This window comes from Channa argus, chromosome 5, assembly GCF_033026475.1.
Source record: "Channa argus isolate prfri chromosome 5, Channa argus male v1.0, whole genome shotgun sequence".
Taxonomy (NCBI): Eukaryota; Metazoa; Chordata; class Actinopteri; order Anabantiformes; family Channidae; genus Channa; species Channa argus.
In genome coordinates, this window is record NC_090201.1 from 13664754 (window position 1) to 13684692 (window position 19939).

Sequence of the window (19939 nt, forward strand, 5' to 3'; positions counted from 1 at the left end):
GATAATACATGTATATTTTCCTGTTTTGATTTAACTTGAAAATGTATACAAATGAATGACACTATTTAGATAATTTTCCGAGCAATCCAAATTTTGAGCTTACGATCATACTATTTCTAAAATCTTGATGATGGTCATGAATATTTGATGCAATTTCTCTTTTTGTTAATTTTACCAGTTAATGTTATAATGCAGTGTTTTGTAGTTTTTGTTATGATTCAGCTGTTTCAACTTTACTGTTCAGTGACCTAAAACCTTCCTTATGTGAACAACATTATGTCAATCTATTCATTTCATGTAATAACTCTGTTTATTTTAATAGGATATATTTTATTTTAAACAGTGGATGAACATGTTTTGAGTGAAGTATTTTTCTGCATATCAGACCTTTTTAACAGACATATATTTAGTTTGCTTAAACGTTTCCTTAATAAAATTCTTTTGAGGAGGATTTCCTGGTAGTGGTCAATAATTAACCCTTTGTTTAAAACACTTTAAGTATATTTAAGGTGACTCCAGCAGGAATGGAAGATTACTCTGCTAAGTTAAACAGTGACATTTTTTCTGTCAGAATTTTGTTTCAGCCTGCCCAGATGATGAGCCGAGAACTTTTTTCTTCTATTTGTACTTGTTTATTCATTTTTGTGTGAGACAAACTGGAACTGCAGGCAGAACCAGTTTCTTCTGAGCAGTTCAACTGGCTCACCCCCTCTCAATGCCAGGTAGATGTTTGCATGAGGCTTAAATGACAATCTAACAAGACGACAAGAGATAAGAATTTCCAACCAAACCAGATATTAGTCTGAGTTCATGAAGAACACTTTGAACTTGCAGTTTCACTACATTTATTTAACAAATGTTTAATAACAACTGCTATTATGCACAACTCATATAGTCCAAAGTGCAGCAGTAAAATCATGGGGCAATTAAAAAAAAAAAATCTTTTTTTTTTAAATCCAGGTTTTCCATTTTTCTAGAGGTGGTGCACAAATATATACACATGTGGACATGTGTGCTGTCATCTAATGACAATAAAATGTAGAAAATGTCATGCAGATATGTGAAGACATCCCACACTGTGGCTGCTTTTGGGACCAGCCTTCTTGCCTTAGAGCCAAAGGTGCAGAGTAAACACAACATATCTGATCAGTTATCACTGTTGACCTTTATGACACATCATCTCAGTTGCTAGTTGTTAATTATTGATAAATAAGAGCCAATATACTCCAAAAAAGTGACTATATTATAGCAGATTATAGCATCTTTTCTTTAATTGGTCTGACTGTATTAGACTTATTCAAAGGGCTTAATCACACACACCCACCGGGAGGTATTTTGGGTTTAGTTGCCCAACAACACATTTACATGTACTCAGGGATTGTAAGTATTGTCTGCAAAAATGGTCAAATCTCACGAGCTGTTAAGACCGGTGACGTCATGAGCCTAATTGACCTTTACCTGAGCACTCAGCTGCACACCTGGTATTTATTAGTTCTGTTTCTCTCTCCCTCCCCAAGATGGTTTTGAGACTGCCTCTGTTTCTTTGTGGTGCATCTTGATTCTTATGTATTTAATGGATCTCCAGGTTTTTTAAAAAGAAATCAACCAGAAGACTTTTTAGAAAGACGATGACATTGATGATGCTGTGTTTTCCTTGAATGCGTCTATCCATGTTTTCCCGTTTGGATATGAGAAATGAAAAGTTTCCGCCCATGCATCTTTTAAGGTGTTTTCAATGTTCCCATCGGATTTCAAGATTTTGTAAGCAATTACGTGTTTACAGTTTCTCAAGGGCCCTCCCAGATAAATCACTGCCAGAGAAAGAGACGCTCCCGTCGCTGATTGGCTCCGCGCTGCGTTCCAATCACTGAACTGTAGTGATTCCTCTCACACACACCACGGAGCAGGCGGCTTGTAACATTGCGGCTCAGTTAAATGTCTAATACAGAAATTACAAACAGGTTGTGACTACAGAGTGGATTTACTACTCTATGTACAGGGCGTCTATGGGAAGGAAAGCGCTGTAAAATCTGGATTAACCGAAAACCGGTGCGAATAAGTTATGAAATTTTGGACGAAAAGAGTCTGCTAAAAATGTCTGCTTAAAGAGTCACCAGCCTGGAAATTTGAATGAGGATGACCGCTCTTATGAGGAAGGTGCAGCAGGTGCTTTGCGTCCTGCTGCCTTGTGCTCTCCAGCTCTGCAGCGCTCAGGCACAACAAGGTAGACACACACACACACACACACACACACACACACACACACACACACACACACACACACACACACACACACATATACATATATATATATATATATATATATATATATATATATATATATATATATATATATATATATATATATATATATATATATATATATATATATATATATATATATATATATATATATATATATATATGACACACACGCTTGCTCTCTCTCATACTTTTTATGTCTAAAAGTCTCAAAACCATAGCTATTTATTCAACCCCCAACACTTGTGAAGATGGTCCAAAGTGCACTCGGTAAGACATAAAACTCAAACTCACAAAGAAATACACACACATTTTCTGACACCCTGGAATATTTGTGCTTTCTCTTCGCCACATCCCTCTGAACACCAGTGTTAGAGTTTGGTGCTCAGATGTGGGAGAACACCTGTCCTACCCTACAAACCCTAGACACCAGAACCTGTTCTGCACACGTAAAACTTGTTTGCTGAGTCACCTGCACCTCTCCCACAACTCTGTATGTGCTTGCTTGTCATGTTTGTCTCAATTGTTTGCGACAGAGTGGCCTAACCTTTCACCGCCTGCTAACAAACCCACTCTATCTCTACTAAAATGAAAAACTTTTATTCGACACGTTTAAACCTTTCTATAACCACTGTATTAAAAAAAAAAAAGAAATATTATTTTTTTGTCAACAATTCATAAAGTTAGTAAAATTACACGAGTATTATTTTTATGTGCCAAAATGGACCCAACTACATTATACTACAGAATTATTACTGAATACCTTTTAGGCATCATTTTGATGTTGCATGTAAAGCTAATTGAAATTGCTTGTATATTGTTTGAAGTTTAAGCTATAGCAATGAACATTTAGAAAACAGTTTTGTATGTTAAATATCGAGAAAATAGATAAATGTTTCATGACACGAGGCAAAAAAAAAAAACAACAGATCCTCATAATTGAAAGGCTGGAACTGAAGAATTGTTGGCACTGTTGTGATCAAGTGATCATCCTTTATCCTATAGGTGCAAGGTGCTGATTGTTTTTACACTTAAAAACCGGTAAAGTATTTATTACTTCAGCTCTAAATGCAATACCTCAGGAAATGTTGGTTTACATGATTACAATATTGGAATATTGAACTTTGTACTTTCCACCTGCCATAATAAAAATATATGTTTGCTGTAGAGAGAGGTGTTGTGATTTGAATGGAGTGTGAGCTGTAAAGTTTTTTTTTCTTCTTTAAGTTTTTGTTACCATCACCTGGCTGCAGGTGAATCAAGATGTACAATTACAAATAATGGGAACATGAGTTTTAGGTTCTTGATGCTCATGTTACAGATCCTCTGACATCTGAACTAAATAATAACAAACAGAAAAACAACAAAATAGTACAACTTAAAAAACCTACCTTTTCATCGAGCCATTTGATCTTTAAGATTATATTGATTCAAGAACAAAATATAGTAATGTTGTACAAACTATGTTTGTTAGTTTAGGTAGCTACAGCCTAAAACATTTATTGGCCCATTTTATTGTGGAAAGGTGCTGTCGACACATCGCGTGACACTGGATGTGACTTTTTGATGTGAAAGGTTCCCTTGAACATGTCTATGAAACGCTACAAACCCTGGGTTTTCTGGGTCTATAGTCTCCTGCTACAGTTAGCGTGGTTCCCAAAAGTTGCGTCTTGTACCTCCCATTTGCCACTCCAACACAGCACAACTAACTATAATGAAAACCACAAATGTGGGCAAAAGTGTACTTGTAACATCTAACCAAAACACTTCCATGCATTTTAGTAGCATTTGCTCTTCATCCACAAGAGAGAGCTACACTTGCTGCCTTATTCTGGACCAGTTGCAAATTACAGTTAACTGGGCACTGTGTTTCATAAAAGATGCATAAATTATATGTTCTGTGACTGAACTGTTTAGCTCAGATTCACTTATATTGGTCAAGAGCTCCAGTGGTAAAAATAATGTAAGTTTTAATTTCATAGGGCATTTGATTTCAAACTTTGGCCTTTGGTTTTAGTGTTTGTTAAACGGGAGTTGGTTGTGCAGTAATTAAACAGTTGTGAAAGAGGTTGCTGTTGTTGTGTTCATGCAGAAAGGTGGATCCAACCTTTGGTATGAACATACTAGTCGTAATCTATTAGGTCAACTGGCCCATCATAAAAGAATAAATAATGGTACTATTGGTTTGTGGTGGTTTTATTCTTTGTGTCTTTCTATGTAAAGCTTCAAAGCCATTTTCATTATTTATTTATTTATTTATGTATTTTTTAGAACCTTCTGGCACATTTCAAATGTGAGGGCTCAATTTGATGACTAAGAAGAATGACTTTCACATACTGAGCATAAAGGATCAGTACAATACTCAAACATGTTCACACAGTCAAAAGAACAAAACCAAAATTGCCATCTTGTAGTACTTCCACTTTCAAATAATGATTGCACCAACAAGAAAAAGCTGTTTATTTGTACTTCAAAATGTTGTCATCATGACCAAAAGTGCACCTGTCAACATTATGTGTCGGAGAGGCTTCGACTTGAAAGTTTATGACACCTGCGAGTAAAATTTGATTTACTATCTTCCGAGAAAGGTGGCACCTTCTGTACTTTTACAGGTGTGACTTATCCAAATAACCAATGCGTCAAAAAGCAAATATGCTGTCGCTCCTGTTGTCAAAGCATGATGTTAAGCAACTCTGTGTGAGCCCTTGAGTGTGCTCAGTAAAGCCCTTTGGGAACCTCTCAGTTAATTTGTACACAACATTTGGCTTTGAACCCATAAATGCATCATGAGATGAAGTAGTTCATCTGCTCAAATGTCTGTCTTTGTGTTTGTGTATGTGGTGTGCACGCACCTCACCTGTAAGGTATGCTGTAATCTCTGTCCATTCTGTGCCAAGTTTCTGTTTACCTCAGTCATCGTCTCCGCTGCTGTATTCAACATGTTTATCTCCTCCTCCCTCTATTCTTTTCTTTCTCTCCCGCCTCTTTTTGACTACTGAAACCTTGGTAATAGACAAATGAAAATAACAGCTGAACCTGATCCGTGTTTTGTTTTTGTGGTATGTTGGGTTACACTTTAGCGTGGAGGACAATGACACCATTTTGGAGTGAGTTAATGCGCTGTGTGTGTGATAGTTAGTGATTGAAAAGTGGGACAGCCCATACACAGCAGTGTTTGTAAAGAGTGAGGAGACACTCACCATGAGAAGCTTGGTTGCACATTGTGATTTACCAGGAAGTGTGTTTTGCACTTAATTTTTTGTGCTGTGTGTGTGTGTGTGTGTGTGTGTGTTTCTAAATCCTCCAACCAATTCTTTTATTCTTTATCATCCATCTGCCAACAGTGAAAGTCCTCTTTTGACAGAAAAAACCCACCTGGCCTGTTGAGATTTTCTGCTTCCACAGGTGCAGACGGAGCATTGTCCGTATGGTTGAAATACCATTTTTTTCACATACTGCACTGCATGTGTAGACAATTGTTTTTATCTCTATCTACAGTACATTGTACTGTATACACACCACATACTAAAAATGTGGGGGGTACTTGAACATACATGTGCAGGAATTCACGAGTATTTCCCAAGAGCTCAAGTCGCACTGAACTCTTAACTAAGGTGGAGTAGATAAAGAGCTGCACCTATATCTTGTTATCTTACCTTTAGCTTGTAAACTGACATCAGTGACATTTAAAATTAAAATGATTTTAATGTAAAAATGTTTCAGAAAGCAAATGGACTATTTTCTTGGCAAATCAACCGTTAGCTTGCACACAACTGTGAATGGTGCAAAGGTCATGTAAAGTTGGGATGTGCCTGGTGACCACTTTGGTCAAAGAGTGGTTTTGTTTTATTTCAGATTTAATACTGAACATATTATTTGTCTATTAGCCTTAATCCTCCTCTGGCCACTGTTTGGCACCTTGATTGGGGTCCTGACCACCCCAGGTCAGAGACAACTACACTAAAGGAGTACTCCAGTGTTGTGCATAAAGTTGATGTGAAGATAACTGTAGACAGTATATGAGCAAAACTTTTCCAATAGAGATCCGAGTCATCCCACCTTTTAGTGCCATGTGGGTCAAGCTATCAGTTTGTCTATAAACTAGTCAATAAATCAACAATTAACCAGAAACTATTTTGATGGTGAATAAACATACACTAACATTTTTCATTTGCTGCTTTCCCTGTTTAATTTCATTATCGGTTTATATCCAATTCTTGGTGTCAGAGGTTTCTCTGTAGTGTTTGCTTTTTTAGATAGGTAGATATAAAGTGAGCGAGACAGACACTATGCAATTTTTTTTCAGGCTGAGTGAAACTCCATATGAGAAGTACAATCAATTTATATCGTACAAATCAACCAAAATATGTTAATTTGTCCATAAGCGGTTTTAATGTGAAAATATGTTTCTAAGTTAAGGTAAATTGCATTTGTTACTCATAACATTGCAAATTCTGTTTACAGAAATCAACATGAATCGCTCATTCCCAGAAGTCCTGGTAGTTCTTGATAATTCACAGACATTGGGAGCCTTGAGTAGCGTAAACAAAATTCCATTTACCTCTGTTTCATTGTGGTGGCTGCAGGACTTTCCAAACTGGATATCTAAAAGTAAAACCAAAACTGCATGGCCAAACACTGTATGGGGGGTAATATTTGTTCAGTGGTTTGGGTGAAGATCCTGTGAAACATGTGTTCTTAGAACCAAATTAAAATTACTCTTATCGGGATTATATGGGCATAAAACATGCTTGATGAACTGTCTGGCTATCTCACACTCACACTCTCCCTCTCAATCGCACGCACACATGCACGCACGCGCACACACACAAATGTGCTTTGACCCTCCTGTTGTGCTGTGAAGTTAATAATCATTAGTCTTTTTATGCCCTTGAAATCCTGTGGTTTCTACTGGGTTCTGTTTTGACTCTGTCAGTAGATGGAACGTGTTTGAGTGTGTTGAGAATAGAGTGTGTGTGTGTGTTTTAGCACGCATTCCTAAATCAAGCACACATATCAATCAGTAACAAACACACTATCATGTCACAGTTGACTTTCTTCAAAATATACTTTGATTATGAGTTAGTTTAGAAAATTCCCAATAGCAAGAACAAAAGTTACTATTATCTCTGGTGTCTAGTTTTTATGGGGGCAGCAGAGAGAGAGAGAGAGAGAGAGAGCATGAGGTAAAGGAATGAGTGCATGATGGTGTTCTAAAACAACAGGAAGTTAATAATTGTGGTTTAGCTGTTGATTCGGTGTGCTCATCAACATGGTCAACACACAAAGCTGCACCAATAGCTGTGAAGACAGCTCATGGAGGCTATGGAATGAGAAGTCAGACACCTTTTTACTAAGTCAGGCAAATCTAATTATGATTCACATCATCATCTTGATTGTCATCCATAAACATTGTCACACTCAGTAGCAAAGTTACTCCTGATGGTCTACTGTAGAATACTTGAAATTGTGTCATTGGGAGAAAATGTGAGCAAATTTGCTGACTCTATAGCAACATTAATGTTTTTTTCCACTAAACCACAATAGGAAATGTGGTTTCAAAATGGGATGCTGAGTATGACTAATAATAATAATAATTAATAATAATGGGTGTAAATCTAGTTACTTAGGACTAAAGTCTTAACTGTGGATATAGCTGGAAATTTATGATGAACTATACGATGTCCTTGTGAATATAAATGGGACGTTGTAAAAGTGAGCTTGGCATAAAGTCTCAAGACTGTTGAATGACATCACATGTCCGTTAAGTGGGGAAAATATCTCTTATGGATCTTCGTACCCACCCATATTTTTGCCTCAGATTTGGTAAAATGGTTAGTAGTAGCGTTGTGATTTCCAAAAGCATAAGGACACAGGTGTCCACATCTCTGCTTTGGCCAAATTGTGCACATGCAGATGTACAACGATCTTTGTGTTTTTGTTTGTTCAAACTATTGTTTGTTATATGACAGTCAGATCAACAGTTGAGTTCCATACTCTTGCTGTGTCTCTCCTGTCTGATATTTGAATAGCAAAGCAGCGTTCAAGTGATGCTGAATGGCTGAACTCCCACAGACTATAAACAAGACCTCAAATGTTTGTCTCAGGGAAGGGCATGCGCTGTACACAATCCTCATTTTGTTCCACAGTGTTACAGTACTTTCATTGATGTAGCTCAAGCAGAACACAGTGGCTTGTAGTATGTGGCACAAAAGATTCTTTGTAAAAACTTGTTGAAGTCTCATTAATGATTTATCAGTATTTCTGTAAGCTTGTTTTAAAGTGAAACCACTGCAAGAACATCAGGGAAGGTTTCTTTTCAACGTGTGTGTTGCACTGCTCCTCGTCTCAAATTTAACACATTTATAATACACTGATAACTGACTCAGAATATAAAAACTATAATGCTTACTATAATACTTTTAGTACTTTTGGTTCCCACCTTAACTATAGCACTCAGAATCAATGCACTTTTTTTGTAATGGGTTCATAAAACATCAGTTTTTTGTATCTTTGTCTGGGACTATTTTCAGCTGTGGATGAATACACATTTGACAAGTATATGGTAAGGACAGCGCTGCAGTTTACTCAGAATTGATTCAGAATAAACTACAGAGAACATGTTCATGGCAGTAAAAGGAACATGACGCACAGTTCAACAGTGTGGCTCAGTTTAGTTTGTGGCAGTACCAGCTGTTCTATGTTTTGTGTGCAAAGACAACAGTAACATGTAACTTTGTTGGTTTTCATCTATTTACCTATGGACTTGTCCTTTAAGTGCTTTCTTTTTTGTGTGTGACATGTTAGCATGTCAGACTTCCTCTGTAATTAATTCACAAAAACATGTTTCTTTACTTTTGCAGTGGTTGTGTGTTATGGCACCCAGAACATTCTGAGTGTGACAGGAAATTCAGAACTTCAGTACAACCTGATGAAGCAGAGGTACACCGGCTGTGAGATTGTAATGGGTAACATTGAGATTACAATGATGGAGCACAACAGAGACTTCTCCTTCTTGCAGGTGAGTCTTTGAACACCCAGAGCCTCAATAAATCTACCCAGCCAAAAAAAATCATTACAGGTACTTTTTCTGAGGGACAGTGTCAGAATGTGTCACTGAGAACTTGTCTAGACAACGACGTGAATCAACGTTTTTTTTTTCCCATTTGGGAGACTTCACTGAAAACCAAAACAAGTTTATCATCGTCTGTAGTGGATCATATTATGTTAAGATGCACAATGAGCTTATTTATGCCCCCCCCCTCCCCCATATTTCTAAATAGTCAGTGCACAGACATGATAACTGGCAACACAAGCCTAAAACACCTCTGCTGCTATGTATTAACAATCAGTCTACTGTAATTAACAACAGTAAAAGACGGGCTTTTACTGATTTCAATTGTCTTTAATTTATTATTTATTAATTTATTTTTACCTCTGTAGTCTATCAGGGAGGTGACAGGATACATATTGTTCGTTGTCAATGAGTTCAGCCGTCTGCCTCTGGACCAGCTGCGTGTCATCAGAGGCAACTCGCTATATGAGGACAAGTATGCTTTGGCTGTGATGGTCAACTACCAAAAGGACGGACAGCATGGCCTTCAAGAACTGGGCCTGACACACCTTACAGGTACACAGGAGGATACTCAGTGTGGACGAGTGTGTTTAAACTTTGGGAGGCTGGAGTGGAACAGATAAGACACTCTGACTGTTGGAGCTCCCACACACACAGTGCAGCCACACCTTTAGGGTACTGGTCGTCAGAGAGCGGCAGTGTGTGGTGTTGCAGTGATGTGAAATCCCTGGAATGTCTCAGGCTCAACTGCTCAACCGCCACTGTAACACGAGCTCCAGCATATTATATTGAGCCTGTGGGTGTCGTAGTAAACAGCTAATGGCAGAGTTTTATAGGATGAGTCATTGACTTGTTCGGACTGGCCTTGCTAATTGTCCTTCCCCATTTACATGTGTTCTACCCACAGAGATACTGGAGGGAGGAGTCAGAATCACCAACAATAAGTACCTGAGCTTCGCCCCACAAGTGAACTGGTTGGACATAGTGAAGGATGGGACAGCTCATATTGTTATTGAGGGCAATGGGCCTGAAAGTGAGTGCAAAAAAGAAATTTGCACAGCAGTGCGTCAATTGTTTTCTGTATTATTGTATCATGTTTGCATTTCTAGTCTATTTTGAAACGGTACTCACATGCTCGTATGTGCCTTAAGTAATTTGTATATCTAATTCTTGTTGAAGGTAAAAACTCCCTTCCTAAACTGAGAAATAGACAAAATAAAACATCATCCTTCTGTGACATGGAGCTTAGAAAAAGCAAATCTAAGTTCTATCTAAGTTTTTCTCTTTGCATTATGTCCTCTTTACTGCACCTAACCAAGGAAACCCTAGAAGGGGAATTTGCACATAAAAGACAGTAACTTTGTATTGTTCCTTCTTGGTTTATCTAGCACAAACTGCTAAAATAAGCACCTATCTCTTCTACTAAAATTGACCAGTAATTATGTGCATAAGAACACATGCGGGTAGATCTGAACAAATAGCCTTGTTAAAATTGAACATATTGTTTCACCTTAGCCTGTGTTAAAATACATCTACTGACTGATGAAATTGTATCTTAGAACCTTGTAACCAAGCGTGTGGAGATGTGCCATGCTGGGGTCCAGGAAATGACAGCTGCCAAATCTGTAAGTTACATTAAAATCTCGTTTTTTTTTTTCATGTCATTTGACATGCCAAAGCTGGCACAATGCATGTGGAAATGTACATGTTAAAAAAGGTTTTACCACATGACAAAAGCAACATTTACATATTTAGTTTACTTAGTTTAGTTTATGGATATTGAAATTAGCATGTTTAATATGAAATTTTGCTGCTGCTTTGTAACCTACTGACATGCTTTCTAGAAGTAGAAGTACACAACAGTTAGATTGTTTAATTGATCTACAAATATTATTAAACACTACTCTCATAGGTTTTATTTAGACCAGTAATTTGAAATGCATTACATTACATATCTATGGTGTAATTCTCACACTGCACCCACAGGCAGAGCTTGACATCTCGTAAGCACTGTTGGAACACTTTAACAAACAAACATACCCTCACCTTTCTTTCAGTGACAAAGACGGTGTGTGCTCCCCAGTGTAATGGCCGATGCTTTGGTAGAAACCCGAGTGAGTGCTGCCACAATGAGTGTGCTGGAGGCTGCACTGGACCCCTGGATACTGACTGCTTTGTGAGTCTGCTGCTCCAACACAGACTATATTTTTGGATGTGTCACAAGAGGAAAAAGCACAGGAGTAAATAACAATACTGATGGCTCCTTTTAGCTGCTTCCATATCAGGGTCCTGATGCACACTTACTCAAAGTCACACGTCATGAGTCCACTGTGACCCTTGAGTAGAACATTGTTAATGTGATTGGTAACACTTAACACACATGGAAAAAACACATATGGTAACTGTGACTCTGTTGTCTGTGACTTTTTACAGGCTTGCAGGAACTTCAACAACTCCGGCTCCTGCATGTCTGGGTGCCCCCAAGCCCTGATTTACAACAAGCACAAATTCAAAATGGAGCCCAACCCCAATGCCAAGTACCAGTATGGCTCCATCTGTGTGGCCCAGTGCCCCCGTAAGTCCCCACACAGGCTGCTTTATACCCCAAGTTAACACTCAAAAGCTTCTTTAAAGTTGCTGTTGTCTGACATACATTGTGCTCAACATTTAAACCTTTTCATAACCTCTAGCTACTACATTGATCTAAAGTACTATTTGTATGTCACCCTGCTAGTGTACATTGTTATTGGTTTTTAACTCATTTATTTGGGTCATTTTCTCTTTGTTTCTGACAGCAAACTTTCTGGTGGATGGTAGCTCATGCGTGAGCAAATGTCCATCTGATAAAATGGAGGTGGAGAAGAATGGAGTGAAAAGCTGTGAGCCATGTGTAGGTCTTTGTCCAAAAGGTATTTAAGACGGTTCAGCTGCTGCTTTATTGAATGCAGTTGTTTTATTTAAATACAGCTCTATAATATTTACCTATTAAATGTAGTCGGGTAAAATAATAAAGTAGCAAAAATGTAAACTAATCAAGTAATATTTGGTGTTTGGTATTATTGGGTGTGATATTTGCATTCTCAGTGACTGTAAAGGGCGTACAGCTTGACATATTTTCTTAAACCTGTAGTTATTCTCCTTTTCTTCCACCTCCCAGCTTGCCATGGCACGGGAGGTCCAACCAGACAGACTGTTGATGCTCAGAACATCGACAGCTTCATAAACTGCACAAAGATCCAGGGTAGTTTGCACTTCCTGGTGACTGGGATTAAAGGGTAAACCAAACTCTGTTTTGCTATAGTTGTCATTAATTCATCTGAAACCAACAGAGGTTTTAGTGTATGTACAAAGTTCATTCTGTGCTTTATGGAAGCATTTTGCAGCAGACATAATTTTTTGACTAACTTTTCTGTTCAAAGTGACGATTACAAAGGCATACCAGCTCTTGATCCAGAAAAGTTGAAAATCTTCAACACTGTGCAGGAGATTACAGGTGTGTGGGAATTCTGTATTCTGGAACTTTTCTTATTAATGTAACTTCATGTTGCTTGCCATCTAGTTGGGGCATCTGAATCAGGATGTCTTTCTTTTCAGACTTCCTCTGTATCCAGTCGTGGCCTGAAAACATGACTGACTTGTCGGTCTTCTCCAACCTCCAAACAATTCAAGGCAGAACACTTTACAAGTGAGAAGTAGTTTTTGATTCTCTTATGGACTACAGTTGTGTTGCTTTCATGTTGTATGTTTGACTGCAATAAAGTGAAACATGATTTTGTGTCTTTCTTTTTGTCTTTTATATTTTTTTGTTCTTTTTATGTTATTTTTACCTCATTTAGAGGAGTTAAATCTAAAAGGTACAGTAAATAAGTCCCATACGGCTTCCTTCCATCTTGTCTAGTACTTTCTTCTAAAAAATTACATTAACAGTTATATTTGGTTTGTGTATTGTTCTACATTATTCTCATTATTCTCACAGGGCTTATTCAATGCTGGGATTGTGTAACTGTGGTGGTGGGTACAACACTTTAATGAGTTCATTTTCTTGCATGCCGTGTCTGATATAAATTTAAAGGGACAAACTGTTATCTGAGAGAGCAAGCAAAAAGATTTTTTTTTTTTTTTTATATATATATTTCAGGGCCTACTCTCTCCTGGTGATGAGGATCACCTCGCTGACATCTCTGGGGCTACGCTCCCTTCAAAACATAAATGACGGCGGTGTCTACATCAAAGGAAACCAGAAACTCTGCTACCATGACACTGTCAATTGGACGCGTATCTTAAGCTACAGCTCCCGGCCACAGCGACGCCAGAAGCATATTGACATCAAGGATAACCAACCAAGCAATCAGTGTGGTGAGTGACTGATGGATGTATTTCATCCAGCTCCAATATCCCCATAAATGCTGCTGCTGATGATACATCTGTCCCGTCCCCTTGTTTCTGCAGTTATGGAGGGCCATGTGTGTGACCCTTTGTGCTCCTCTGATGGCTGCTGGGGCCCTGGGCCAGACCAGTGTGTGTCCTGTAAGAACTACATGAGGGAAGGAACATGTGTGCCAGACTGCATGTTCTTAACTGGGTCAGTCTTCACAAAATAAATAATATGACAAATAATATTCGACCTGTTTGTTTTATGTGAGTAATGTTTGACATGGTTTGTTTGAAGTGTTATCTGCAGCGTGTGGAAAGATTTTAAAAGTGGATAAAACTTTTGTCTTGAATGCAGGGAGAGGCGAGAGTTTGCTACTGTATCAGGAGAATGTATTCTCTGCCACCCTGAGTGTAAGGTCCAGGAGGGGAAAAAGACGTGCATAGGCCCGGTAGGCTTATCTCGATTAAGTGAATAATTGATGCTGGTATCAAGGCGGTTAGGTTTATAATTGTATTTTGCACATAACAAAGCCTAAGAATCATGTTGCAAAAACTTAGTGTGCTGCTACCACCTAGTGGCATCAGATGTGACTATGCCCCTTAAAACATCTCCTGACAGTCTGTCTGTTTCTTGTCCCCTCCAGGGAGCAGATCAGTGTGTAGCATGTGCCAGCCTGCAGGATGGTCCACACTGTGTATCTCAGTGTCCTGAGGGTGTGATGGGAGGAGAGGGAGTTATCTTTAAATACCCCAACAAGCAGGGTCATTGTGAGCCATGCCACATCAACTGTACCCAAGGGTATGAATGAGAAGAGGTCTATGTTAATGCACAATGAAACAATTTTTTTTCTGTTTTAATTGAGGCCCTGGTGTGTGTTTAGGTGCAATGGTCCAGAAATTGGAGACTGTGGGGGGTCTTCCAGGTACATCTCTGGGTAAGTTCTTCCTCTCCTTTTAGCATATTTTAAATAGTTCTTACATTTTTAATCAAGTTCTGACAGTTAGATTTTTCTTTTTATCCTTTTGTATAGGCAAACAACCACGGCCATTGTCCTGGGAGTGATTGCTCTCCTCTTCGCTTCATTCTCTATTTTTGTGCTGACTGTTCTATACCGCCGAGGTCTTGCCATTCGTCGCAAGCGAGCTATGAGGAGATACATGGCGAGTGGAGAGGTCAGTCTTTAATTTAGGGTTTTCGTTGTAGTGTTATGCTTCATTTGGGTTTTTGTTAAATATGTTTTTCTTGCTCACAGAGTTTTGAGCCTCTAGATCCTAGAGAGAAAGTAGCTAAAGTCCATGTACGGATCCTCAAGCCTACAGAGCTGCGTAAGATCAAGCTGCTGGGTACTGGAGTTTTTGGATCAGTCCATAAGGTACCTGTGATTGTTATCGCTACAATCTCTTTCTTTCACATATAATATTTAGTTAAATTATTACTCATCTGAATACTGTATCTGCGTTCTGTGTGACAGGGTGTTTGGATTCCTGAGGGTGATACAGTGAAACTTCCAGTGGCCATTAAGACAATTCATGATCGCACTGGTCGTCAGACCTTCTGTGAACTGACAGATGTAAGAAACTTAAAGTAAAGATCCACCGAAATTACATCTTTGAAGTACGAGGCTTTTTCTGCCTATAGACCTTAAAGGCAGACAGAAATGATTGTAGGCTCGATGTTGCACATCGAGTGCACATTGCACAGAAACTTTTAAAAACACACCTACAGGATAATCCTTTGTACTTGCCCAGTGTCTATGTATAATCAGTAACGGGAAGTATATGTAGACGAACAACCTACACAACAACAATAGAAAGGTGGATTATCGTTTTAATATTTTTTGTAAATACATTGAATCGAGATGTTCTCTTCCACAAAGGAGTAAGCTCCAAACTTTTCAAAACTACCTTTTAAAGCCTTTTAAGCGGTTCAATATTTCATACTTAAAAAGGCAGATTTGTGTGAGGTGCTACTTGATGATTTATTACTCCTAAAATATTGACTCTACAGAAAATCTCAAATAATTTAACCTAAACATTTATTGCAGCACATGATGGCAATGGGAAGCCTTGACCACATTAACATAGTCAGGATCCTGGGTATCTGTCCAGGGAATGGCCTGCAGCTTGTCACTCAACTTAACAGTCAGGGCTCCCTGCTGGAGCATGTCAAGAACTGCAAGAACAAGCTTAGCCCGCAGAGGCTGCTCAATTGGTGTGTTCAAATTGCAAAGGTAACTGTTAGTCATTTACACATTGAGACATTATTTGTTGTATTGCACTGACAGACAAAGATGCTAAACATGTTCTGGCCCTTTCTGGCTAGGGTATGTATTACCTGGAGGAGAACAGGATGGTCCACAGGAACTTAGCTGCCAGAAATGTGCTCCTGAAGAACAATTACACTGCCCAGATCTCAGACTATGGCATTGCAGACCTGCTTTACCCCGATGACAAGAAGTACTTTTACAATGAGTATAAGGTGTGTAATTTGGCAGAAAAGATACTACGATATAAAGATTCAGAAAAATGAAAGTACGGTTTGCTTTCTGCTTTGCTTTTTATTTTATTTATTTTTTTGCTTTCTTGACATTTAATGACCATCTGTTTTGCTGCTTCAGTGAATTGCTCAAAAAGGACATTTTTTGTAAATTTTTTGTTCATGTTTAGACACCAATCAAGTGGATGTCCTTGGAGAGCATCTTGTTTCGCAGATACACACACCAGAGTGATGTCTGGAGTTATGGTGAGAATTACACCACAAGTCCCAGATTTAGCTAATATTTAACAGTGTGCATTTAAGCTTTGCTGTTTCATGCCACAATAAGTCAGTCACCTTGATGTACCTAGGTGTGACAATATGGGAGTTGATGTCTTATGGGGCAGAGCCGTATGCAACAATGAGACCACAGGAAGTTCCTGATCTGCTGGAGAAGGGAGAGCGTCTGTCCCAGCCTCAAATTTGCACCATTGATGTCTACATGGTCATGGTTAAGTGTGAGTACTTCTTTTCAGTCCTTTTCACACATTTTGTGTAAACTGTAAAATGGCAGCATTGATACAAAAAACAATATTGCTTTAGCTCTGAGAATTATGATTTCTGTCAGTCCACCACTTTAGTCCAGGGTGAACCACTATTAGACAGATTCAACCATTCCACTTCCAAATTCCATCGATCATTGATAAGTTTTTTGAGCTTTAGTTTTAAGCACTCTATGAAACTTGAGTGGCAAACTTCGATTCTTATTTTTATTTTTCAGGTTGGATGATTGATGAGAATGTTCGTCCCACATTCAAAGAGCTGGCCAACGAATTTACAAGAATGGCTAGAGATCCCTCGCGCTATCTGGTGATCAAAGTAAGAAAGACTGTGTGTTTGAGGCCTCAATTAAAGTGTACGTGCAGTACATGTTGTAATATAGGTCCCACCTCTGTCCACCAGGAGGACTGTAGCCAGCCGGAGTCAACAGATGAACCTGTCCAGCGAAGTGGAGACCTGGATGATTCAGACTTCGAGTTGGAGGACCAGGAGGAAGAGATTGTAGTGGATGGCATAACTCTGGGCCCCCTTTACCAGTCTCAGTTGAGGAACCTCAGTTGCCTCTCTAGAATCACAGACAGTCACAAAGTACGGAACACTACTTCCAATAATTTTATGTGCCTGTAAAAGCCTTAATGGTCACCTTCTGAGTCTAAATCACATCCTTTGTTTTGTTTTGTTTTTTGTAAAGGTGGTTCTTAATTCATCAAACACAGCTGGATACTTGCCTATGACTCCAGGTGTTGATAATGCAGGACAGGTAAGCCACTGTCTTATTACAAATAAATTTGTACTTAAGTATTTGCTGAGCATGATCAAGTCAAAAGATTCAACAGTATTGTCAACTTCCTCCTACTGTACATCCCTACTCTTCTTATTTTACTATTACTGTGGGTTTAATCTTGTGCAGGCTACGTGGCAGTCACGCTCTCGACTAAACTCAGCCCGCACCGTGTCCGAGAGCTCGGAGGGATGTGTCACAACAGTGGAGCTGGAGATAAAAGAGGACTTTTCTCTGACAGGGAGCCTGAAAAGAAGACGTCATCGGGAGGACAGCGCTTACATGTCACAAAGAGACAGCATGTCCTGTGGGCCGCCAGAGACTCCATCTCCAGAGATGGAAGAGGAAGACCAAAATGGATATGTTCTTCCTGGAGACAGCCCAGAAAGAGGTGATAGCTTTATACATCATAGCAATGACTATCTGTGTTGTGAGGCATCTGACATTTTGTTAAGAAATATTTCTTAATGATATTACTGTGGGGCTTAAACATACGGTACACAAGGTTGTGAACACTTTCCAATTTTAGTTTTCACATAAATACTGTATGACATAAAACATGGTGATTGGTTTCTCTTGGCAACCCCTCCAAACAAATAGTATTTTAATTGTGCTGTGATGGACTTTGATGGACTGTGATGCCTGTAGGGTCTAACATGTTGGTCAAATAATGATTAACAGCACCTGGCTGCAACTTAGCCTTTAAAGTCCTATGGAAGCACTAGGGGGTACTCAGTATTGTGCACATGTTGTTGTTTTTTTCTGGACTAATACGAAGACCTGCAATTAGTTGATTTTTAATGTTTTTACAGAAAATAAATTAGAATTAAAAGCCCTTTTACACATGATAGTTTTCAGACTTTTGTGAAAATGTTATCATGTTTTAACTAAAACTAAGAAAATTCTAAACTTTGTAGCTCTACTGATTAATAGAACTCTCATACTTGCCCAAAAACTTGCCATTTTTACACTTTTACATTTCATCACTGTATATTATCATGCACATAATTCAAAAAGCATACTAAAAAAAGGAGTTCTAGAAAAAAGTTTTAGAAAAAAGGTTGTAGAAAAAAGCCACAAAGTAGTGTATGTACATCCTGATAGTATATCAAATTAACTAGCAAAAAGGCAAAAAGAAGCCTGTACATTGAGAAATGATGTATTCCTTAAGCAATGCAAACGGAAACTGACTAGTATCTATTAAATCTTTTATTTATTTTATTTCAGATACTCTACTTTTCTTATCCCGAGCCACTCCTGCAAGGATGGGCAAGTCTCATTCATCAGGCCTCCTAAATGACCCAGATGATGAAGAATATGAGTATATGAACAAGCAAATACATCTGTCATCCAGGCCCAACAGCCACTATCTGCAGCCTAACAACAAACGAACCTCCTCCATATCGTCACAAGTGACAGCCTACTCTGTTGATACCACATTATCTGTGGAGGCCAGGGGAGGGCCCACGAAGAGCAAGGACTCGAACTCGGATTCAGAGCAGCAGGGGTCTAATGAAGTTGAATATGAATACATGGACATTAGAGGCAGTGAAAAAGAGGACAACCCTCCGCTAACACCTTCTAGGATTGGAGACAGACGGGTGGCAGATGAGGAGGCTGTTTATTTGGAGGACAGTAATTATCATTATACAAACAAACAGCCAAAACTGCGACGAGCTCTTCAAGACAGGAAGGAGGCAAAGATGCAAGGAAGGGATGAGGGCGAGGTGTATGAGTACGAGGACATGGATTGTTTTGCTGTCCAGGGGCCTGGAGATGCAGCGGTGTACCAGAATGTGCAGAGGGAAGGGGAGGGAGCAGTGGGAGGCACAGAGGTACATCAATCTAGTTTTGAACCTTATGTAAAAGTGAGAGCTGGAGTCAGGGTTGGGGAACCTGTAGCTGATGACAGATCTTTTGACAATCCAGACTACTGGCACAGCAGAATGTTCCTGAAGCCCAAGGCAGTGCCTACATGAAGAACACTTTAAATTTCACAAGCTTCCCTCAAAGCTGTATTCATGAAGGACCTAAAACAGGAAATGCAATCAAAATGTAGCCAGGGACACAAATGTGTACAAAACAAAAAAAAAAACGTGTCACTTATTTGATTATGTAGGCCTATTTAGGTCTATGACCTGGGATAATTCCAGACATACAGTAATGGCACTGAAATGAACAGTTTACAAGCTATATTTTTCAGTTTACATTTTGAAGAAACGAACAAAGTATGTTTTTAGGAAGAAATGCATTTGTTTGTTGTTTTCTGTACTGTTTGAGACCTCTTGGTGTGATTTATATATAAAATACATTTTGTACTCAATAAAAAATATTTTGAATAGGTATTTTAAAGCAACTTATTTTTATTTTAGCACTATACTGTTTGTATGCAGTCGAATCCAGGTTATGT

General features: G+C 38.7%; 1 protein-coding gene across 2 annotated transcripts; it reads left to right on the forward strand.

Annotated features, from left to right (window-relative positions):
- Positions 1–1851: 1851 nt before the first annotated feature.
- On the forward strand, positions 1852–19874 carry erbb3a (erb-b2 receptor tyrosine kinase 3a). Of its 2 annotated transcripts, XM_067505120.1 has the most exons (29): positions 1852–2224; positions 9126–9283; positions 9706–9892; positions 10245–10370; positions 10897–10962; positions 11395–11513; positions 11771–11912; positions 12133–12246; positions 12495–12612; positions 12757–12830; positions 12932–13022; positions 13174–13191; positions 13476–13693; positions 13787–13919; positions 14067–14160; positions 14356–14510; positions 14593–14646; positions 14743–14884; positions 14965–15084; positions 15184–15282; positions 15757–15942; positions 16035–16190; positions 16379–16454; positions 16559–16705; positions 16969–17066; positions 17151–17336; positions 17440–17508; positions 17659–17920; positions 18757–19874. In XM_067505120.1, exons 1-29 carry the CDS (start codon positions 2131–2133, stop codon positions 19506–19508), a joined length of 4254 nt encoding a protein of 1417 aa, XP_067361221.1. In that variant the 5' UTR covers positions 1852–2130; the 3' UTR covers positions 19509–19874. The 2 variants fall into 2 exon arrangements, with proteins under 2 accessions (XP_067361221.1, XP_067361222.1); XM_067505121.1 differs by lacking the exon at positions 13174–13191 and having other exon boundaries at positions 1854–2224.
- The last annotated feature ends 65 nt before the right edge of the window (positions 19875–19939 follow it).